Source organism: Caretta caretta, chromosome 3 (assembly GCF_965140235.1).
Source record: "Caretta caretta isolate rCarCar2 chromosome 3, rCarCar1.hap1, whole genome shotgun sequence".
NCBI lineage: Eukaryota > Metazoa > Chordata > Testudines > Cheloniidae > Caretta > Caretta caretta.
The window spans coordinates 31,608,582-31,632,675 of record NC_134208.1 but is presented as its reverse complement, the minus strand read 5'-3'; the positions used below and the strand labels follow the sequence as shown (position 1 = coordinate 31,632,675).

The following is a 24,094-nucleotide window of genomic DNA, read 5'->3' as shown; positions in this document are numbered from 1 at the left end:
GAGTCTGTTGCAGGAAGGGGAAGGAAGCTTTTGCTAAAGAGTTAACAAGACAGACTGTACAGAGTGCTGAAATCCTTTCTGTTTTCTGTAAAGCAGTGTGGGGAAAATTAAGCACTTTTTGTAGCCACCTACATTGCTAACCCCTAACACGGAATCTGTTCTATGGGCAGGGACTTTGTTGTCATACAGATTTTATATAAAGCACTTTGGGCTGGATTCTCCACTGCCTTGTACCTTGTGGAGGCATTGACACCTTTTCAAAGTTAGTATAACATTTTATTATTTTTTGTTCATTAGGGTACTGCCACATTTTGGTAGGCACTGTACAAATACAGTAGTAGACATTCCCTATCCAGAAGATCTTATAATCTAAATAGACAAGACAGACACCGGGTGATCAGTGTGATGCACAAGCAGAATGATCAGTGTGATGGCAGTAAATAGCAAGTAAATTCCAGTTTTTCTTTTTTTGTTTTTCCTTTTGGATGGGGTTCAGTTAGGAGGGGATTTTCTAAACAGAAGAGAAAAGAGAGGGAAAAGTGAAGCAAGGGGGGGTGAAAAGGACAGGACAGGGGAAAACAGAGAGGGGAGGAAGTAAAGAAGGTATAAGGGGCAAGAGTGGAATGAGGCTGAGGTGCAGGGACTGTGAGGGAGGGCGATGGAGCAAACAGCCAATCAACACATGGCAGGGAGTCTCCTTTCAAAATGCTACCCAGTCAGACTGGTACAACTCTATACCACTTTGCACAAGTGTGAATGACTACAAGGTGCAAGATGGTAGAGAGTCAGGACCATGTCTCCACGATGTAACCCCATTGCAAATATCCGCTTGGGCCTCTTGCATTCAGTGACTTAAGCAGTCCTGCAAGTGACATCGGAGAGGTATTTACAATGGTATTACAAAGTCTAGCGTGTGACTGGCAGGTCAGTCAATGGGGTGTCAATCCAGATTTGTACCATTGTGTCTCCTCAGCATTGAAATTATTGCAATATCACTCAGGTTATGTCTACACTTGGAGCTAGTGGTGTGATTCCCAGCTCCAGTAGACATACTTGTGCTAGCTCTGACAGAACAAGCGTGCTTAAAAATATTAGTGTAGCTGCGGTAGCAAAAGCAGTGGCAGCAAGGGCTAGCCACTGCGCGTATAACCTGCCTGGACCTCATTGATACGTACTTGGGATGCAAGTGCCCATGCCACTGCTGCCATGCTCCCGCAGCTATACGATTATTTTTAGTGCACTAGCTCAATAGTGCCAGTGCCTATTTGAGTTGGGAATTAGACCCAGGCTCCAAGTGTAGATGTAGCCAAAGTGGACTGTCATCAATGAATCAATCGGGCAAGAAGAACAGTTCCTTTAAAAAGGCAGGAACTTCTATTTAAAGTTTAGAAAACAAACAAACAAACCCTGATAAACATTCTATTTGGAAAGAAATGCAGAACATATATGACACTTCAATGGGATTTTAGCAGTTCAGACCTGATGTAAATAGGGTGACGCCTGACTTCAGGGGTGTGGCTCTGACACCATGCCTGAATTGAGCCCACATAAAGTCTGCCAAGTGTGGTGGTATTTTGTTGTTGTTGTTAATAATAAATAATAATAATGGTTATGCATAAGCACCGCAGAGAATAGACTCAAATGAAATTTGCATCTGTGCATCCCTAGCAACTTCAAGACAGAACAAAAGTGAGCAGTGCAAAAATATACAACACCTAAGAAAGTTGGAAATCTCTCCCTATGCTTCTCACTTAGTTGCTTTTGTGATTTATACTAGAAACGAACCAACCCAGATTTTCAGAGAAATACCCAGCATTGTATTATATAGTTGGATTCTAGTTTATCATCCGCTATACAGAGAGCATAAGGAATTATTCTCTGTTTATTCTGGGCTGCAAAAGGGGAATATTTTGTATGTATTTTTTAAAAATAAAACTGACTTTCATTTTGTGGCACAAAGGACCGTCTAAAGCAGTTTATCATTCACTTTGATAGGACGGAGTCTAAATTAGATTACAGTACTTATCCAGATGATATTAGACGTTTGCTGCTCATGAAAATGTTGGTTGCTAGAATGCTAGTTTCAAAAGAGCCAGTGGAAGCAGAGGAAGGTAAAATTCCATATGCAGGCCCTTAGTGAGGATTTGTTCCCTTCAGTTTCATATTTCCTTTGGTTGGTGGAATTGTCCTTCTATGGGTTTTATGTTGGAGTACATCCTTTAAAGTAGTGTAGGGATTTGGGGGGTGGTATTATTTTGTCAGGTGTGCTGCTGTAAAGTGTGCAGTGTAGACATAGCCTCAGAGGTGATGTTTGTATGCATCTTTTTGGGTATAAAGATATTTGGTTGTTTGCAGCAATGGTGGAACCCAAGAAGGCTTTGAAGCTATCACTGCTGCAGTTCTAGTTCTGTCTTAAACTTTCCCTTCTTTTGTGCCAAAAAAGTTCTGTTAGCAGTCTTCTATGATGGGGGTGTGTAATTGCATTTGGTTACAATATAATTCGTCAATATGTACAGGGTTCACACACATTTCTTGTCTCTTTAAATCTTCTCTAGACTAACTTTTTTTAAGCATGGAAGTAATGCAGAAAAATAAAAGACTGAGGCTAATGTGGAGTGAGGGGGAAGAATGGGAACCAATGTGCAATGAGAGAAATGTTTTTATTAGAAATTGCAGTAGTGCCTGGGAACCTTGTCCAGGCAGGGACTGTCTTTGTGTTAGGGGCTTCATTCTAGTGCTGTGGTGGGAAAATTTCAGAAAACATTGTGGAAACAAGCTCATGAAATTGTTCAAGTAAGATAGAGGGATGTGCCCGAACACTTCCTATGCTTTGTAACATGCAGATAGTAAAGTGGACTAAAGCAAGCCTCTAGTTAAGAGATGATTGTATTTTGCAGGGGAAAAGTGACTTGCCCACAGGAGAATTCACCTCTATAACAAGAGTGATCCCATGTTCAGGGGAAAGGTGGACAATAAGGAATCATAACTCAGTTTACAGTTTAATATAACCACTTCCCACCTGGGACTGGAACAAGGCCTAGGCCCATGCTGCAGCAGCCAGTGTTTGTCTAGCAGGCTCAGGGCCTAGCTGACTCTTCTGCTTCCCAATTTCTGTCATACTTTGGTGTCTTTTTCACCTGTGTTGTGTTGTAACACATCCCGCATCATTCACTTCTCTCCAGCTAGGGTCTGGGCAAAGGGGGAGGGAGGATCTCTTAGGGGCTGTGTGGTGAAGCGGGCCACGATTTAGGGTCCTATGGGTGCTGCAGTGGCAGGGGGCTGCAGTTCAGAAGGCGTCTGGAGCTCAACAGGTACCTGCCCAGCAAGCGCGGTCTCAGCCTCTGGCGGCCGAGATTCTATTTAGAACCCGCAACGTTACCAAACCCCGCCCTTCTGTACCTGATTAGGCGTCTCCCTGGGGAGTTGGGCGACTGAGGCTCCGCCCCCAAGGGAACTCTGCGAGCCAATGGGAAGCGGGCCACAGGTGCGATCCACCTGCGGATCCCAGAGCCACCTGAGCTAGCCAGAAAAGCTGACAAAACCCGTTTGTGCGGCAGGTTGCGCGCTGCTCTGGCTCTAGCCCCCTCCCCAGTGCCCGGGCTGCCGCCAGCCACCGTCCCAACCCGCCGGGCCAGTTCTGCCACCCGTTGGCTGCCAGACATGACACAAGACTACGACAAGTAAGTGAGCGAGCGGGAGGGAGTCTGGGCAGGTCCGACCGGCGCTGCTGCCCGTCTCTTTCTGCGGGCTGGGAAAGGGGGTGACCTGGTGATCCTCGCCCTGTCTTGTGGGCTCCTGAGGGACGGGCGCCGGGGGAGGAGAGCTCGGGAGTAGCGGATGAAGGTGGCTGGCCGTGTAGCATTGCAGGATCTCTAGGAGGGAGTGGCAGCAGCCGCCCGAGTGACTGGGGGTTAGCGTCGGCCTCTCCCTGTTGGTGGGTTTGGGGCGGGTGCCCCGTAGCCGGGCACCTACCTGACCCTATTCGGCCTTGGTGAAATAGTCTTGCTCCTTTCAAGCGGCCCGGCCGGACACAGGCGGTGAGGGGGGCGCTGAGCAGATCTCCGGGGTGTCCCCCACGAGCGGGGCTGTGTGTGTTTGTACGTTGGCAGATTCTGGAGCACCTGCGGCTGCCGGGGGTGAGGTACAGAAACTTCAGCCAGGACCTAGCGCCTGACCTCCTTTCTCCTTCTACGGACCCCCCCTTCCCAGTGCAGCGCGGGGCCTCTGGGCGTGCGGGTTTATCTCTGTCCCGCATAGGGCCGGCAGATGGTCAGGCGCTCCGCGCTGCATGGTACAAGCTCTTGCGTTAAATCCGCCGAGATCCCCTCTGTCGATTTTCCGAACCCGTTCTGCCCCGTTTAAATAAAGCGCTCCCGGGCGCGGATCGGATAACAACCACAAAGTCAGGCATTTATTTCTGGCAGAGGGAAATTTCACGTCTTCCGCCTGGGAGGAAAACTTCTGACTTAGCCCATAGGTTTCTGTAGTGGCCTCCGAGCTTTAGCCTGCATCTTTGGGACCCATCAACCCTGCGTGCAGCAATGGGATCTCCAATGGCCCGCTTGCTGCTGGGGGAAGCTGTGAGGATCAGGGTCCACTGAATGTGTCCGATGAAGTGAGCTGTAGCTCAGGAAAGCTCATGCTCAAATAAATTGGTTAGTCTCTAAGGTGCCACAAGTACTCCTTTTCTTTCAGGATCCTCCTGTGTCTGAAGTTTAGTTTAGTTCTTTGTTCTGGAATCGCTCTCTCTTCTCTCGCTCACTTTCTGTTATAATCAAACTATAGAGAAGACAGTCCGGCTTTGAAACTCGACACCTGTACTGAGGCGTTGGTCACCATCTTCTTCCTCCTCCTCCTCCTCCACTCTTCTTTAAATGCTGAGTGCGGCGAATAATCAGTCCGTGTCTGTCAGGAGGAGCCTCTCAGCCTTCAGAAGTGCACAGGGGGCTGTAGACATTCACCCCGCCCACAGCACTTGTTTCGAAGAGCTTTTCTAATGCAGGATCTTACCGAATTGCGCGGTGTGCTGCTTTTTTCTCCTCTTGAAGATTTAAGAACAAGGGCTGGGAAGTGAGAGCAGCGTTAACTGGGACATCATTATCTGAGGCACACCTAGGTTTTTTTAATGACTTGAACATTGTTGCTCTAATTTAAAGAGATTTCCTGGGTTTGGCCTTTGGCAGTGTTAGACCTTGATGCAACAGATTTGTAAAAACTGTCTTTTAAAATACAAGCTTCTTATATGCTGTAGGACCAAGATCTGATGGATTTTTATGAAACCCACGCTACTGGAAAAATGGACTTCCCCAGGTAATCTGGTGTTCTTAGCAGTGTCAGTTGGAAAATCTAACAATCTTTACCATTTTCAGAAGTCCAAAATATTATATTGTGAACTCTTTGAGAGCAGACCTTGTCTTTGTGCCTATATGTTATAAAGTTGTAGTCACTATTTGCTCTGTGCAAGTAGGTGCTGTGGTGGAGCAATGGTAGCCTTGTATAGGCAGACACTTGGACTGGTCCTTATTGTATGTGTAATACACACATTAAATACAAATAATTAATTGGTTTGTTTAGTCTGAAAAAGAGGAGACTGAGAGGGGACATAACAGTTTTCAAGTATGTAAAAGATTGTTACAAGAATGAGGAAGAAAAATTATTTTTCTTAACTTCTGAAGATAGGACAAGAAGCAATGGTCTTAAATTGCAGCAAGGGAGGTTTAAGTTGGACATTAGGAAAAACTTCCTGTCAGGGTGGTTAAGCATTGGAATAAATTGCCTAGGGAAGTTGTAGAATCTCCATCATTGAAGATTTTTAGGAACAGGTTAGACAAATACCTGTCAGGGATGATCTAGATAATACTTAGTCCTGCCACAAGTTCAGGGACTGGACTAGATGACCTCTCGAGATCCCTTCCAGTTCTGTGATTTCTTGTAGCATTTCCAGCATGGATAATGTAGGCTGTTTTCTATTCAAGAACATGGAATACAGGGCAATATCTAAAAATGACTTTTAAAATGCTTTTTTCCCCACCAAGATCTATTTTAAAATCTCAAGTTTGTAAAAGTTATGAACATATTATAAAATTTTAAAAATAAGAATGTGTGCTTTAAATCTCTCCCCTCAAATTTGGAATGTATGCTTGATATTTGAAACAGTACTTCTTATTACATGTGTCAGAGTAGCAGCCGTGTTAGTCTGTATTTTCATGCAGTTGATGGATTTCCACTCCATACGGCTAAATGCAGTGCCTTACATAATGACAGGTTTCAGAGTAGCATCCAATGAAGCGAGCTGTAGCTCAGAAAAGCTTATGCTCAAATAAATTGGTTAGTCTCTAAGGTGCTACAAGTCCTCCTTTTCTTATTACATGTGGAATGCTCCTGCTTTCTGAAAGAGAAATGTGCATGTGCAGATGTTCCAAAATTAATTTGATTCTTAATCTCTGTATGGCGGTTTGTTACACATTCCGGTAATGCTAATCAGCCAATCATCAAATATGTACAAAGTTTATTTGTGCAATATTCTGAGGTCCTTGTTAGTGGTTTGAGATCCATCAGTCATTCAGTTACTACTAGCTCTAGATTTTGACAATTTAAGTACTAAACAGGAATAAGATTTCACTTCATAGGAGGGTATTTAGCAAAAACTAGTGTTCAGATGTCTGGGTTTTTTATAGTATATTTTATAAACAATACATTATAGTACTGCAAAGTGTAGATGTTTCTATTAGAACATGTTTGTGCTTAAAGTGTTGGATTCTAGTAGTTGAATTCAAACTGATTTGCAATTACATAGATAATGATAAAGGTTACCAATCTAGATGTGTGTGTGTGTATATATATGTATTGCATACTTGTTGTTTGTGTATACAAAATATAGCATCATGGGGTCGTGGTCCATGACGAGGGCTATTTGATGCTATAATAATATGAATAATTATTCAAAATTGTTCAAGGTGGCCAAATAGGGTGATGGGTGCCAGATAAGTACAGAGAGAGCCTTACTAATTCTCAATTTTGACCTGAAGACTTCTTACAAATGACTACTTTTTTTTTTAACTTTATAAACTGGCAGCTGTAAGTCTGAATGCATCACAAAATATGCTTTGTTTACTTGGACAGTTGTAGGCTGGGTCTTTTATAAGTTGTCATTATTCTAGTAAGTGGGCTAATGCTACTTTGTAAAAGTACTGGTAAGTCTTAAAAAATGGGAGACCTCATGGGGAATTTTGTTGAGCGTTTCCCTAATGGAGATGAGGCCTAACAGCCCCATGTCTAAATCTCTCTCTGTCTTCTGGACTGTAAAGTCATTGGGACAGAGACTGTCTTTATCTGTGTGTTTGCTACAGCACCAACCACACGCTCTGTGTAAGACAAATAACAATAAAAAGCACTCTATTATTGAGTGTGCTAGTAAATGGATTGTGACAATGGGATTTTTTTTCTTTTGAGAGAGAATTATTGGGTTTGTCAGAAATAACAGGTTCTACTACATGAACAAATTGCCTCCCCCCACCCCCAGAAAAAAAAATAGTAGGAAAATATTGCCAGGAATAAGTGTGACATGAGGTCAGCATTGGCACAATATCGCTACAATGCAGAGAACACACATTCCTGTCACATTTTCCTACTTTTTTGTAATTTGGTCAAGCAGAAAATCAATCAACTTTTTTCAAGTATTTAAATGCACACTAGAAGACTTATTTCTAAAACTTGCTAATAGCGTCCAGTACTTTTATGCACAGATCACTGCCAAATATACATATGGAAGTCTAAAACTCATCACAGGTCAATCGTCAGAAAAACACATGTTTGACTGTCTTTTATAAATATGTTCTCATTTTCTTAAAAGAACCTGTAATCCTGTTAAGAGATTGAGTTACTGCCAAACCCTACACTTTGTTGATAATTCTAAAGATAATTCTTTCTACACTCCTTTTAGAGGAGGTAGGTTACCTTTAGGGCAATTGTGCATTTTATTTGGGTGTTGCAACGAGAGACGAGTCTTACAAAAAATATTGTAGTTTCTGAGTTTACTGGATTTCAGTTTAGTGCTTGTTCAGTTCTGAATGGTTTTGCGTTTAGATTAATTTTTCTTCCATATGGATCTTTTCACATTGCTGAAAGGGAATGGTTTTATGGTCTCAATAGCAAGTTTAAATGCCAAGCGAGGTTAACTCAGTCCTTCAACTTTAAGAAGGTAGATAAAATGAGTTCCATGCAGGCTACTACAGGTGGCTCAGTCTTTTATATGACCTTAATTCGAGGGCCTGTCCGCTCTGTGTGAACATCTAAAAATTCTGTTTCATTTCCAGAAGAGTAGGTGTTTGCCCTGTGTCTTTGGAGAAAATTTAAACTCATCCCATTGTTGCACAATTTGCTGTGTGCCAATTTGCTACACTCTACACCAAAGGTGGCTCATTTTACAGACTGACACACAGCCACTCTGTGTGTATGTATAAATCCCCCTTTATCCAGAACCTGCAAACCCTTACTCACATGAGTTGTTCTTAAATCATGCAAGTAGTCCCCATGACGTCGCTGAGCCCGCTTGGGTGAGTAAGGGTTCACAGATTCAAATCCATAGTTTGCAAAGCACTTAATAATTTTCCTAGGTGAAAGGAGTTATAAATGCAGGATATTTATTAAGTTGACGATAGTGTTTCATTCCTTCAATATTCTAATATGTTACAATCTTTGAATAGTCCTGGGAGTAAGTTCAACAAAAAAGATGTTCCTATTTCTTAATGGATGGTGGTTGTATGGTGTGGAGTGGTGGGTGTTTCTGGGTTTTTTTTTTTTTTTGTTTGGTTGGTTGGTTGTTGTTTGTTTGTTGTTTTTTTTTAAGAGACTTTCGACTTTTGAAAAACAAAGAACGTGTAGTAAACATCAACTAGGCCTCTGTGCACACTGGAGGTGGGAATAAGCATGGGGGAACTGTTTGAACTGGTTTAAAACCAGTTCAAGCTAACATGGTTTCAACATTGTTTGTTTGTCTGGCCAATGTGGATGAGGCATATATTTTAAAAAAAGCTGAATTTAAAATATTAACTTGTTTAGGTTGGTAAAACTGTTTTGCAGCAAACAGCATCTCTCCCTGCTTCCACCTGTGTGAGTGCTTGGGGTTTTCTCCTTCACAATAAGAACAAAATGTTTTGAACAAATCTGATTATTTTCACAGTGGTAATACCCACACTTTTTGTGTGTGTGTGTGGGGGGGGAGTTGTGTGTAGGTAGATTTTCTTTCCTGATAGCCCACTGGGATTGTCTCTCAAGACATTATTACAGATTATCTCAAAGGTAAACATACAATAAACCGCTTGGCTTCTATTGCCAGAAAATTGCACTGCCTTGTTGATTTATGGTCTCCTTTGGCTACATTCCATGTATACTATACATGGAATATCAGCAGCTTTCAAAAACTTTCAAATATACCCCAATAATTAAATAAGTTGTCTTCTGAGGGAATTGTCAGACATAGGAAAGTAGAGTTAACTCTGTTTTATAACATGACAGTGGTATTTGTTAATGTGAACTCTCTCTAGTCTTGCATGACAAAGCATGAAACCATTGACTCTCTATAGTGCATAGAGAGAGCTTGAATGAATTAGTAGCAAGTTACTGCTGTACAATATCTTTTTGTTTAATAACATGCTAATAGTACTGTGTGTCTTAGGCTAATAAATTCATAACATTTTTATTGTTCTATGTTGGATTCCAAATATTTGTTAGCTGGCCAGCTATCATCTTCAGCAGTTTTGTGATCTCACTGATGTAATACCATTGAATTCAATGAGGTCACTCCTGATTTCCACTGACATACATGAGATCAGAATTGTATCCCTGGTCTTTCTGTTGACTAACCACTGTGTCACATTAAGTCATAATATTAACATAGTAAAAACCTGCCCGCTAATTCTTAAATGTTACAAAGTTTGTGAAACATGCTTATTATATACTTTTTGGATGCATTATAACAAAGATTCATATTTTTATGACCAAAGCAAAAGGCCCGTGTTGGTTCTTCAGAATGACTCTCTCTACTCCCAGAGGCGTCCATACACCAGTGAAGATGAAGCCTGGAAGTCCTTCCTTGAAAATCCCCTTACAGCAGCCACCAAAGCCATGATGAGCATCAATGGCGACGAAGACAGTGCAGCTGCCCTGGGATTACTATATGACTATTACAAAGTAAGTTGGCACCAGTAACACCTAACAACCAAAGGTTCCACTTGTTTTGCCTGCATATGAAACAGTAATTTGCTAGGGAATGAAACAGTAATGTAGCTTTTGGCATAGTAGCTATTAATAGTGTAATGAGGACTCTAAGTTGGTGGTTCTCTTTTTTTTTTTTTTTTCCCCCCCAAAAAATAAAATAAAATTAAAAATTAAACACAACTTTGATTTTCCGACAATAGATTTCTTTTAAGCTAAGTAGAAATCGGTTGTTCTGGAATCTTTTTTGTAATAGGTCAGGGTACTTGTGTGGCCTACTGACTCAGGATTTTCAGGGCACAGGTTTTAACCGTTACTGGCTGAAATGCTGGAGAGTGTGTATATGAATATAAAAATGCGGGGCAAGGGACTGTCTTTGTTTGTGTAGTGCCTAGCACAGTGATATCCTGGACCTCAACTGGGCCTCATGGACGCTACCACAATATTAATAAATAATAAGACAAATAAGATTTAGGCTGGGATTTTCTAAGGAGCCGAAGACAGCCAGGTTCCTGAATCCCATTTACTTTCACCGATCTGTTTGCAGGATCAGAGCAGGGACTGTCTCCATTTGGTGTCTGGAAGAGCACTGAGAACATTGTTAATTATGGACAAACATATTTTCCAGCCTTTAGAACTACTACACTTGTTATATACAAAGTACATGCCTATTATTAAGAGTTTAACCAATTTTTCAAGCAGTATAGTTACATAAAACTGAATGGTGTGTATATATAAGTATTTTATAATCTGTGTTGCAAAGCTCAGTTTAGTCCTTAATGCGTGTAACAAAATAATTGGTGTAAAGATAGTTATAACTGTGACACTTGTAGGAAAGCTTTTTTTCTGCCTTAAAAAGCCATACCCCTCTGTGCTTGCTTGTTATGCCACTAAAAAAGCCTTTTTGTCAGAGGATTTTAATCTGCTAAATCCATTTTTAAATGTGAAAAACTGTGAAGAGAAATTTGGTGGAGGCTGTAGTGAAGAGCTTTTAATGAAGCACAAAGAATTTGCCATGCATTGGTATTTTATTCAGGGTTTCCTTCCCTACTCACGCCATCTATAAACTGTAGGAAAGGTTTGGAGAGGGCAAGCTTACATGCCAAAAAAGTATAAAATTTTGGAAGAATTCATCCGTCATTTTCTGAGATTAAGTTAAAGGAGCAGGTGAGAGCTTCCAAGGTCTGGAATAGAAAATTAAAGCCTGGTGGGGCTGCCACCTGTAAAGGTTTTTGTAGAAAAAAAATTAATTTTTTTTCTCCTGAGCCAAGACTAGCCTAACTCTAACAGTGTTACTTGGAAATTTACAGCAACAATTTCAAAAGTTAATAGTGATTTTTGGGTGCCCAACCTGAGACACCTTGAAAGGGATTCATTTTCAGAAACTGCTGAGCGCATGCCCTCTGAAAATTGGGCCCCTTTAAGATGTCTTAAATTAGGCACCCAAAAATGGAAGTTCCCAAAATCCCTAGTCACTCCAGAAGAATGTAGGTCAAGATTTTCTGATGCTCTTACATTCTCTACACTACTTAAAGCCACTGGATTTTAAAGGTTTTAATTGGAAGCTATTTAGAAAAATACTGTTTCTACTAAGGTTTTCTGTCATCAGCCTGTAATTACTATTACAAAAAATTAGGCGTTTCCAATATAATTTAAATAGCTTGCATTTGTCAGGTGAAGGTGCAGTATCTGATCATGCTTATGCAGCATGTTTCAGTGCTGGAAGGTCTGGAGTTAATTCCTTCTAATGTATTAGCACATACCATTTAAATGAACAAGAACTATCAGTGTCTTGTAGCTTTTGTGTTTTATCAGAGTAGCCTGGAACCTCAGGATAAATAAAATTTAATGGCCAAATAATAAATCAGAGACCTGCATTTGTATTTTTTTTAACAATATATTTAGGAAGTTTTTAACAAGCTTACAGATCCTTGCCATGTAACTATCGGAGACAAAACAATAATAATAATTACAACAGTGAGCTTTTGTTTGGAGATTATACAAGAATATAATAATCTGATCTCTCTCTTTAACAGGGTGTTACCATAGTATAGAGTGAGTGTCCTTACACTACTCCATGGCATGTGGTCTCTGGCAATTTTTATTAAATTGAATGAACTCTCTTTGATCTACATTTTGAAGGACTAGGTGGTACAGTGTGCTGAGACAATAGCCCCTTTTTATATTTGGAGGATATATTTTTATATTTCACTTTCCTCTGTAGCGTGGGACACTGGTCACTTGTAGGCTTAAACTAGTGTGAATGGTGGATTCTCTATAACTTGAAGTCTTTAAGTCATGATTTGAGGACTTCAGTAACTCAGCCAGAGGTTTGGCTCTATTACCAGAGTGTATGGGTGAGGTTCTGTGGCCTGCAATGTGCAGGAGGTCAGACTAGGTGATCATGATGGTCCCTTCTGACCTTAAAGTCTGAGTCTGAATGCAAATATCCTGATCACCAGTATCCTGACTTTAGAAGATCTCGGTTTAATCCCTAATGTACATCATATCTCCCCCACAGCTTTATAAAATACTGGTTGGGGTTTTGCCGGTTAGGACTGTAAGTAGCAGTCCTCTTTAAATAGTAAAATGTCGAAAAGTGGAGAACTAGATAGCTCAGATGATGGGTAATAATGGAATCTGGAGAATTTTTCTTTGTCCAGGTTACTGGTTCATATCTAGCTCCAGTCAGTAGATGACAAAAGCCATTACTGAGAGTTGGTCAGTGACTTACATCAGAGGCATCATAGTCTAGTTGATCGAGAATCACCCTTTATAAATATACCCTTAACATAAAGGGTTAATACACAAGTTTAGATATTTTAATACATTTTTAGAGTCCTAAAAGTCAATGTTTCTTATAACCATGGTTTATAGTCACCTTCTGCTGATATGCTTATAGCTATCTATTAATCATGTTTAATCCTTCATAATTTATAAATATAAATATTTATATAATTAATATAAAGTGTGACTGGACAGGATATGGGACTGGGTGTTAAGAACTCATCCAAGTTCTGCTGTTGATTTGTTCTGTGTCCTTGGACAAATTGTTCAGGGCCTGATTTTCAAAGGTGTTAAACACTCACTGATTTTAGTTCGAGTTGTGGGAGCTCAGATCCACTGAAGAGCAGGCCATCAGCCTCTCTTTCTGCTTCCCCATGTATAGAATGAGGATATCATCTTCCTTACAGGGGCACAGTGAGAATTAGCTTATGTTTGCATATTGCTTTGTGAATATAAAAGACTCTATAAAGACCAAGTATTGTCATTATTAAACTTAGTAGTCTCATTCTAGTTCCTAGGGAAAGTGTCCCAAGACCAGGCCCAAAAAATATCCGACCAAAAGTGTCCACAGAGGCAAAGGTGTGAATGGGCAATGAGAAACTGAAATAGACCACCCCTGTGGGTAGACTAAGGATGTCGCTCTCCAGAGCTGTTGAGATGATCTTTCCTAAGTAATAAAGTCACCAGACAAATTGAAGCCTGTTAGTTTTCTTTATCAGAGTTACTAGTGACAACTCTTTATTTTCCCTCCAATTCCATTATTCCAGTTGCTGACACTTGATAAGAGATGATGATCTTTCCAGCCAGGTTGGAAACTTGTCCTTGTCCTAAGGTTTAAGCAGTTTGTCTTGTTTTTTCTATGCAGGAATCCAAATTCCAAAGTACTGCTCCATTGTATTAGTTTGGGATCCTTTTAGCAGCATATGGAATAGACTTGACTTCCCAAAGCAACAGTCGTGGTGATAAATTTTGGCATTGTAAAGTTCTTTACAGGTGTTAACTGTACTTTAAATAATTGATGCATAACAGACTGATACTTAGCTTTCCAAACCTGGCGGGGGAGAGAATGAGCTAACCTTGTTTGGATAAGAACAGTTCAACTCTCACATGTATAATACCTCCAGGTTCCCAGAGAAAGAAGGACTTCAACAGCAAAACCAGATGTAGATCACCCTGACCAAGATCATAGCAAAAGGTACTGGATTCTATTGTTGCACATTTGCTTTAACCGACATCCTGATATATCGCTAAGGCTGCTTAAATGAAGTTCGCTGCCATACCTGCACCAGCTCTCCTGCCATTTGTAATGGAGATTGCAATCCTTTCTTCTGCACCATCTAGGCACATCAACTCTTGTTACAACCCAAGGGTTAGATGGTGGAGTTACCACAGGCTTTGGAGTCCGGGACAGCTGGTACTTGAAGTGCCCCAGGAGCAACTAGGGATTGAATTTTGATTCAAAGTCAAGGCTCCATCCACTTCTCATCCCTGCCTGCCCATCCACCTACCACCTCCTGTGCAAGAGAGGGAATAGTAATGCACTGGAACTGCTCTCTTTCCCCCATGCATGAACTAGTGACAATACCCCTTTCAGGGGAGTAAGGAGGTGGCTGATAAGCATTTACTCCCCAGTGTTTACACAAGGTGGCTCATGACTGAGCCTTAGTGGGCCGGTCCTGATCTTCCAACCACCCTCAAGATCAGGTCCTTACAAAAACTCCATCAGTTACTAGGTACTATGGGACTGGATGCATTTGGAATATGTAGTCAGGATTAATTTGAGTGGGGTGCCATAAACTTTGCAATGTATTTGTGGTTTGTTAATCTGTGGTTCTGATGCATTAGTTTCACTTGCATAAACTTTGCAGGCTTTTCTTTTTATTCTGGGTGGGGGCGGAACGTACCAACAAACCATGGGGTCATAAGGTTAATTTATATTCATGATATTTTAAGTCCCACTCCTTGCTGCCCTCTTCCTATAACACTAATGTCATAAACATACAGCTAAGGGTAGCAAAAAATCCCTCCTTTACCAGTAAGGGGTTAAGAAGCTCAAATAACCTGGTTGGCACCTGACCAAAAGGACCAATAAGGGAAGAAGATCCTTTCAAATCTGTGGGAGGAGGTTTTGTTTGTGCTCTCTTTGCTCTCTCTCTCGGACAGATAGGGATCAGGACAGGAAAAAACATCTCCTAAAACTCTACCTGAAATAAACATCCAAAATTACAAAAATCTAAGTAATAGCAAGGAAATGCGTTGGCTTATCTTTTGTTTTAGCTTGTGAATTTTCCCTATGCTAAGAGGGAGGTTTATTCCTGTTCTTTGTAACTTTTTAAAGTTTTGCCTGGAGGGGAATCCTCTGTGTTTTAAAACTTATTACCCTATAAAATTACCTTCCATCCTGATTTTACAGAGATGCTTCTTTTACTTTTTTCTTTATAATACAGTTCTGCTTTTAAGAACCTAATTTGTTTTTAATGTCCTAAAAACCCAAGGGTCTGGTCTGTGCTCACCTTGTTTACCTGTTTGGTTGATATATTATTCTCAACCCTCCCTAGGAAAGGGGGTGAAGGGGCTTGGGGGGGATATTTTGGGGCAACAGGAACTCCAAGTGGTCCTTTTCCTGAATCTTTGTCTAACTCACTTGGTGGTAGCAGCAATACCGTCCAAGGACAAGGAAGAATTTGTGCCTTGGGGAATTTTTTAACCTAAGCTGGTAAAAATAAGCTAAGGGAGTCTTTCACGTGGTTCCCCACATCTGTACCCAGAGTTCAGAGTGGGGAAGGAACCCTGACATGGTGGCAGCGCGGTGGGATCATTTTGAACCAGAATTACAGACCTCAGGATTTTAAAAACATTTTTTCTTTTGGCTGATTGAAAACCAGGGAGGTGTGTTTTTTGTTTTTGTTTTGTTTTTTAAAGGATACTTTTTTTTTAAAGCTGAAAGCTGCTGGAGTTTTTTTTTTTTTTTTTTTTCTTTGCCTGGTGGCAGAGGAGTTAAGTTACAGCAAGGGAATTCACAAGCTGGGTTTTTTTTTTTCTTTCTCGCTCTCGGGTTAGGCTAGGCTAAGCGCAGGAAGGCTAGGATGACGGAAAGTGAGGTCCAAAAGAAACTAGAGTTAGCCAGATTGGAAGCTGAAGAGAGACAAAGAACATGAAAGACGGATGGCCTTAAAGCGCTTGGAGTTGGAAGCGGAGGAGAGGAAACAAGCAAAACACTTGGAGACGGAAATGGAGATGAAATGCTTAGAGGCAGAGGCGAAATGCTTGGATACGGAGTTAGAGCTGAAGCGCTTAAATCTGGAAAGGGCTAAGCTGGGTATACCAGATAACCCTAACAATCCTTCTGCAGGTGCTGCTCCCCATTCCAAAAAATTCCCCACCTACAAGGTAGACGATGATACAGAGGCCTTAGAAAATTTCGAAAGGGCCTGCCTTGGGTACAGCATCTCTACAGACCAGTATATGGTGGCACTGAGGCCGCAGCTCAATGGATTCTTAGCAGAGGTGGCAGCTGAAATGCTTAAGGAACACATGAACAGCTATGAACCCTTTTTTTTTTTTAAAGGCCAGAATTAGAATGGGGCTAACACCTGAGCATGCCTGTCAGCAGGTCGGAGCCCTCAGGTGGAAACCAGACGTGGCATTTTCCCAACACACCTACCACATCGTCAAAAATTGGGATGCCTAGATATCAGGAGCAAGTGTTAAATCTCTGGAAGATCTGTCTTTCCTAATGCAAATGGAGCAGTTCTTAGAGGGTGTTCCTGAGGAAATAGATAGGTACATCCCAGATGGGAAGCCCAGAACTGTAATCGAGGCGGGGGAGATCAGAACCAAACCAGAAAAAAGCTAGTAGCAGTTGGAGTGGATATCAGAAGGGACAACCCCAAACAACACCTTACCACCGGGGGCAGCCCAAGGCCCCACCTACATCCCAAGGAAAACCCCAAACACCTTATCATCCTACCACTACCACCATGTCAGAATGCATTTCCTTGCTATTACTTACAATTTTTGTAATCTTGGATGCTTATTTCAGGTAGGGTTTTAGGAGATATTTTTTCCTGTCCTGGTCCCTCTCTGTCTGTCTGAGAGAGAACAACAAAGAGAGCACAAACAAACCCCCCTACCCCCCCCCCCCCCCGATTTGAAAGGATCTTCTTCCCTTATTGGTCCTTTTGGTCAGGTACCAACCAGGTTATTTGAGCTTCTTAACCCCTTACAGGTAAAGGAGGGATTTTATGCTATCCTTAGCTGTATGTTTATGACAGCTAAGCTGAAGAGAGAGCTGACCAAGACAAGTTTATATTGCTCCAGCTCTGATAAGCTGATTCTGTCTGTTAAGGAAGACAGAAATCAATGTGGTGGTATAGTATGTTAACTTATATACTAGCTAACCAAGTGAGTCCCTCAGTGCTTGATACCTTGTCAGCGGGGCCCTTAGTGTATTGTGTTTTGGGTGACTCAGTTTATGGGCTGTTAATATTTTAAGGTCAAGTATACTATTCTAGCTCAAAATTAGGGTCCTAGGAGTCAGAAATGGATAAAGATTTTTATAAATTCTAGAGCCCATAACCCTAGATATAGTTGATCATCACCAGTACAGGGAGCTGCTATTCTGTTTCACCTTAGCCAAAAGCCCAATAAATGTTTCTAGTTCTGCTGTTCAATGTTTGGTTTTTTTGACCCTTTTTTTTTTCCTCTTAAAGGAACAGCATCCCGACAGAACAATCGCTCATTTCTACTGGAGAAAACAGAGTGCAGGTTCTGAAAAATGTGCCTTTCAATATTGTTCTTCCTCACGCTACTCAAATGGCCATGGACAAGAGAGGCCACCTGACGACCCCCGACACCACTGTCACTGTTTCCATTGCAACAATGCCCACGCATTCAATTAAAACAGAAACGCAACCGCATGGCTTCACTGTGGGCATCCCTCCCACTGGCTACCACCCCGAGCCCCCAGAACGGGTGGTGGTTTTCGACAGGAATCTCAACCCTGATCAGTTTAGTTCCAGTGCTCAGCCTCAGAACTCGCAGAGGCGCACGCCGGACTCCACCTTCTCAGAGACGTTCAAAGAAGGAGTGCAAGAGGTACAGGGATCACCCACCATATTCTGTGCGTGTGTGTGTGTTTGCGCAACCCAATCAGTGCATAGGTATCATGTTGCACCTCTAATAGTTATGTAAACCTGAAATCTCAGTCCTGTGGATTAGAAATAGAAGACTTTCCCAGAAAGGTCCATAAGTATAATTTAGTGAATTAAATCTATAAAACACAAAATCATTATCAAAAGCAAATGGCTAATCTTACAAATGACGGAAGCTTTGGCTAAATAGCTTGTGGAAATAATAATCTGTTAGCAGCAACAGTAAATAAATAGTGGGCCAAGGTTACAAGAGCTCTGCCTGAAGCTCCCATTTAAGCACCTAAATAAACTGGTCAGATTTTCCCAAGTGCTCAGCTTCCATTGTCCTCAATGGGAGCTACTGGGTGCTGGGCGCTTGTGAAAATCTGGCAAGTTTATTTAGGTGTCTGAATGGGAGCTGAGCTCATAGAAAAATCTGATTTTTGTTCTTAATTTGTTTTCTTGCAGCTATTGAAATCTACAGGGTTCACCAATGCTTCCCTTTAAGCTCTAAGTCCATATTAGTGATGTCCATAATTTCCAGTAGTTAGCAAGCTTCAGGAAGGCTTGATTTTTAAAAGCTGGCCCAGAGTGCGCTTGCTAGATCTTGTGCTTAATTGGCATATAAAGCATTATTTGACTGGGGCCCATATACAGCCTACTCTATATGCTAGCCACAATCCCTAGCTATCAGATATTTCAGCCAGCTGAAGCAGGGTTGTAACCTGGCAGCTGTTAAATCTTGATTCTGTTGCTGCTGAATTAATTATCTGTATTTTCAGGTTTTCTTTCCTGCTGAACTAAATCTGCGGATGGCCAGCATGAGTTCAGAGGACTACGTTTTTGACAGCATTGCTGGGTAATACTTCAAGCTTTGTTGTCCTGTAGCCGCTTGATCTTATAGCCAGTTTGTTTGTGACTAATCGGTGCAGCTTGCTTATGAATTCTCTTTTGCGTTGCCTTTCTTTAGGCATGATTCTCAGAGGTGCTGAGCACACCTGCAGCTCCCATTGGTTTTAGCTGAAGCTGAGTGCTCAACAACCTGGAAAGTCATGTCTGCAATATTTAGGAAAACTATCTTTGTTGGGTTGATAATGGCACTGTACTGCCATCTAGGAGTCTTACATTGATTTCTAACCAACTTGGTATGGTGTGATCCAGCTAGTCATTTAAGAGAATAAGAATTACTGCAGAACCCTCCTGGAGCTGGCTCCCAAGTGCCTCACCTCGATAGATCCCTAGAGATGCTTGCCTGCTCTCTCCACGTTGAGAACCTACAGCAGGCACTGGAGGTTTGCTGTGTGTGGATTTTGTGTATGGAGACCTACGATGGGGAATGGGTGATGTGGGGTGGATTTGTTTGTTTTTAATTGGGAATGAAACATTGGTGGGAGGAGGAGGGGACCTAGCAGCCTTTGAATGACTCTTAACAGCATTTTGGTCACTGGTAGAAATTCTTCTGTTACATAAATGAACATGTTGCAGTAAGCTTGAATAGGCAGCCTCCAATCCTACATATTGATTTTCTCTGCAAAGAGCTTTTCTAAATGTTTTCTCATGAAGAGAATTGATTATCAACAAAGAGCTAGTCTTGCTTCCCCCTCCCTTCCCTATTGAGGGTTTAGTGTCTCAACTAATAAGTCTGGAATTTCTCCAAATTAAATGTAAAACACTTTGCTAAAGAGTTTGCCAGGAAGCTATCAATGTCCTTTTTGTCTCCTAGGAATAACTTTGAATACACCTTAGAAGCTTCCAAGTCACTTCGTCAGAAGCCAGGGGACAGCACAATGACGTACCTAAACAAGGGTCAGTTTTATCCGATCACTCTTAAAGAAGTCAGCAGCAGTGAAGGAGTCCACCACCCAATCAGCAAAGTCAGAGTGAGTGGCAACTCTTACAGCTTCTTGGGAGAAGTGTTGTGGGTATTTATTGTTTATTGGAGGTGCTGGGCTGACTGCCTTGAAGTCCCGTAGTCACACAAGTCTAGACTGAAGTCAACAGCAGCAGGCCCAGCTTTCCCCTTCTGCCATGCCAATGAAGAGCAGAAGAGGTTAAATTGGTCTCCAGGCCTATTCGGTCACTGGTGTCTCTGAGCCTGCGAAGCAAGCAAGTCAGTAGTGGTAATGGGTTTATGTGACATGGACACCTGGAAGGAGAGCATCCAACTCTCTTTAGGTGGGCAACTTCTGACCACCTTGTTCTTTTATGGCCCTGATGAACATTAGCATGTTTGTTCCCATTCTAAAGAGGGTTTTCTACTTTGCCAGGCGTAACTTGGCTTTTCCTAAGCTTTGCATGCCAAATGCAGAAAACCTGATAGCCAGTAAAAGCTTCCAAAACAAATTTTCTCTGTGGCCTTTAAAGTTTTTCTCTCTCCCTACCCCCTTCCTCTTCACGAAGAGCGTCATCTTGGTCGTGTTTGCCGAAGACAAAACAAGAGAAGATCAAATCAGGCACTGGAAGTACTGGCACTCGAGGCAGCATACAGCCAAACAAAGATGCATTGACATTGGTAAGAAACACTCTAATTACTGGTATCAAGCTCCAAGCCTGATTTCCTTGGCAGGGTTTGACCTTCTAGTGGTACTCCCTTTTTAAAGGGAACCTTCAGACCAGGCTGAGCACTGTCCATACCTTTGTGGCAAAACTAAAGGGAAGTTTTTGGCCAAGGTATTTTCAGAAGGGACTAGGTATTTTGGCAGCCTCAATTTTGGGGGGTGGGTGGGTGTGCTAATGTTAGATGCCTTGAAAATGCCTGATTTTCAGAAAATACCAAGTGCTCCCCACACCATCTGAAAGACTGGCCCTCTTCAGATGTCTCAAGTTGGAGCATCCAAAAATGGAGACGCCCCCAAATCACTTGTTGCATTTAAAAATCTTGGCCAGTATAGTCAAACTGCACTCTCTGGGCTTTGCAAACTTTCTAAACAGTAAGTGTTTTTTTTTCAGGGGACAAACTCCCTGTTGAAATATGCTCCTTGGTCTCCTTCCTGCTGCTGCTCTTGCAGTGAGTCCTCGGTTCAGTTAAAAAGAAAACATTGCAAATTTCCACTTGCCTACAGACAAGGCTGCGACTGGCTGGCTTCCAGATTTCCTTGGTTGAAAGCTGGGTTGTGCTCCTAGCCCTTTCCTTCTGTGAATAAAGGCAGGGATTAAGCACTTGGCACTTAAAGATTTGCATGCGCGTCAGCTTTATTATTGAAGGAGCTTTGAGAGCTTATACTCTTGTCATGCAGTGTGACATTTCTCATATGTAACTATAGGGTATGGCACAGATACATGCCATGCTTGGCGTCGTTGCCTTTCCCACTTTAGTTTTTGTTTTTAATTCTTCTCTTTTTTTTGTATATAATGAACTGCTTTCAACCTTTATTAACAATCCGCCTCTGAAAGCCTTTCAGAGCCTTTAACCCTTAGGGTACTGTGGAAGAGCTGCAGTTGCTATTCAGTTTGTCTGCTTAGTATGGTTTAAGATGCTCTCCTCTCCCTCCCGACAGCCGACTATAAGGAGAGCTTCAACACAATCAGTAACATTGAAGAGCTTGCATACAATGCCATATCCTTCAATTGGGACATTAATGATGAAGCAAAGGTATGTGACCCATCTTATGTTTCCTGCTCTTCCAGCATATGGGGAAAGAGAGGGGTGTGTGTGACCTGATGATTAGCATGTAATGAGTTTGTTTACGGTCTTGTGTTAAGAAATAGGCAAAATCTTGCTGGCTAAGAAGGCTTGCGTGAGCAAATATTAAAAGCTTTGCAGTGACTTTGTTTCTTAGCAGGGAAATCTATCTTGCTGGACAAATACTGACGCATGGAAGCACCAAACTTCTTCCTAAAGAGTGCTGCAGAGGTGCTGGAGATATGGTTTAGTGTACTTGGGAACCAATATATGGTGTCGTGATAGTTGCCAGTAACTTTTTGGGATGCTCCAACAGAGGGGCCAGTTTGGCAATTTGCCAGGATCCTAGACCACTGCACCTAAATTGCATTAAACAGAATAGATTGCAGCTGCCCTTATAGAATTATGTTCCACTGAGACTTCAGATCCTAGCATGCAAGGATAAATTTTAATCTGAGTGGCCTCTAGGTGAACTCATTGAGCCACCATATGATCCTCACTCAGTGTTTTGGGCCACTGTGTTAGGTGGTAGATGTACTGTGTCAGCAACTCTCACAGCTGGTGTGTTTTTGTTAATTGCGGCTGTTGCTGTTTGAAGCCATACCCCAAGTAAATGTGTGGAGGAGTTGTGCATCTTCAAAGTGCTAGAACTCTTGTCTAAAGAGAGCAAAAAGGGTCCAGTTTCGATCAGATTATACCACTGTTGAGCTGATGTAGTTGCTGCTGCAAAGTGTTAGAGGGTTTTCTGTAATTTACTGACTCTTGCAGGTTAATTGTGTAATTCCTAAGGCTCATCCCTGTGCTGGTGGTATAAGGCTTAGTCTCCAGTTTACAGAGTTTCCCTCCTGTTTGAGAGCAGCTGATCATATCTCACACATCATGTTTGAAGCTAGTAACAGACAAAGTGAAGATGACTGAGAACGTATACAGCATCTGTCATCCAGAAGGACTCTGAAGTGCTGCATCTGGAAATAGTACTAATGGGGGAATGGCAGAACTCCTCACTGAAAAGTATTTCAGGGTTGTCTGTCTGTCGAGCTCTAAATGTCAGTGCTTTACAGCACATGTAGAAGACAAGGCCAGTGCCCAGCACAGTCTGTCAGTCTCAGAGATGCACTGGATAACCGTTCAAGAGGGAGGTGTGAAGACCTTGGAGAAGGAAACCGTATTGACCGCTTAATGAAAGTGGATTGTGGAGAGGTAGAGGCACTTAGGAGATGGGCAGTAGGTAGCTGTTCTAAGTATTTATTGCTAAGTAAAGTAAATAATATCTACTCTTCACTGCCCAGCTCTGGTGGCTTTTATACCTCCAACCTGAATGGTTTTGTAGCAGCATGTTTTCACTTAAATATTACTAGTGAGTCTGGTATCAGATGCCAGTCTTTAAAATTCCTTGAACTTCGAATCTAGTGTCCTGGCTTTGTTCATGCCAAAAGGGATGGTTTTCCATTTTACCCTGGAATTGGGCAGCAGGGTGCCTTTCCCATGCACACATACTGAAAGGTTTGAATGCGTTTTGAGGCATGGAAGTGCTGGACTGTTCAGGAAACTGGATAGAATAATAGCTGCCATCAGTAGATTGTACAGGATCCAAGAGTAAAGAGCTACATGTTTTCTCACTGCTGCAGATAAGATTTAATAATACTTACATCCAAGGAACTCAGTCCTTTACAAACACGAATTAACTGAGCTTCAACAACCAGAAGTAGGTAAGAACTATTTACAGATTGGGAAACTGAGACCATCTGTTTCACTGTTATGAAAAGGCTAGTTTAGTTCTTGAGACAGTTGTGGCTGGTAAATGCACAAGCAGGAGAGTAGACAAGGATGTGAACTAAAGGCACAGTGTTGATCTTGGATACATAAGTGAACTTTATTACAGATCCTGTGAAATGTGCGCACCTGCCTGACCAGGGAGAGGGGACAGTATTTTCTGGGACAGTGATGTGCATCTTTGGTTTATGAAAGGGGGATTGAGACCTGAATGTCTGGAAAATACCTTTGGAGGATTGGGTGGCAGAGGGGGACAATTCTCCTCTAAATCACTGGTTCAAATCCAGTGCAGGATAGTCGAGACGAAAGTCATTTCTGTCCCGTTGGTCTGTGATGTCCTGTGTGAAATAAGCAGGTGGTCTTGGCCCGTTTTTCTAGTGGATGGGTGTTCACATCAAAATTACCACTGAGATAATTGGCACCCTTACTAGCAGTCAGCCCAGGGACTGATTGTGGAGAGAGTGAAGTACCTTTTCTCTCTCCCCTCCCCCACTGCCACTCCTCCCGGTGCGGTTGAGGTGCCATGTTGGAGGAGTTGTGTGGGGAAGCTTGTGCTGCTTGTTCT

General features: G+C 42.0%; 1 protein-coding gene across 3 annotated transcripts in view; it reads left to right on the top strand.

The window, feature by feature from the left end:
* The window catches only part of GRHL1 (grainyhead like transcription factor 1), an 82,211-nt gene that overhangs the window by 9,524 nt on the left and 48,593 nt on the right, over positions 1 to 24,094 (top strand). For 2 of the 3 annotated variants that reach the window (XM_048845479.2, XM_048845477.2), the window contains exons 1-8: positions 3,551 to 3,680; positions 10,005 to 10,191; positions 14,127 to 14,197; positions 17,715 to 18,099; positions 18,917 to 18,993; positions 19,858 to 20,014; positions 20,535 to 20,646; positions 21,632 to 21,726. In XM_048845479.2, the coding sequence (XP_048701436.1) occupies positions 3,661 to 3,680; positions 10,005 to 10,191; positions 14,127 to 14,197; positions 17,715 to 18,099; positions 18,917 to 18,993; positions 19,858 to 20,014; positions 20,535 to 20,646; positions 21,632 to 21,726 (1,104 nt within the window). In that variant the 5' untranslated portion in view covers positions 3,551 to 3,660. Of the gene's footprint in view, positions 1 to 3,550; positions 3,681 to 10,004; positions 10,192 to 14,126; positions 14,198 to 17,714; positions 18,100 to 18,916; positions 18,994 to 19,857; positions 20,015 to 20,534; positions 20,647 to 21,631; positions 21,727 to 24,094 lie in introns of those variants that run through there. The other variant, XM_075126423.1, reaches the window with a different exon arrangement.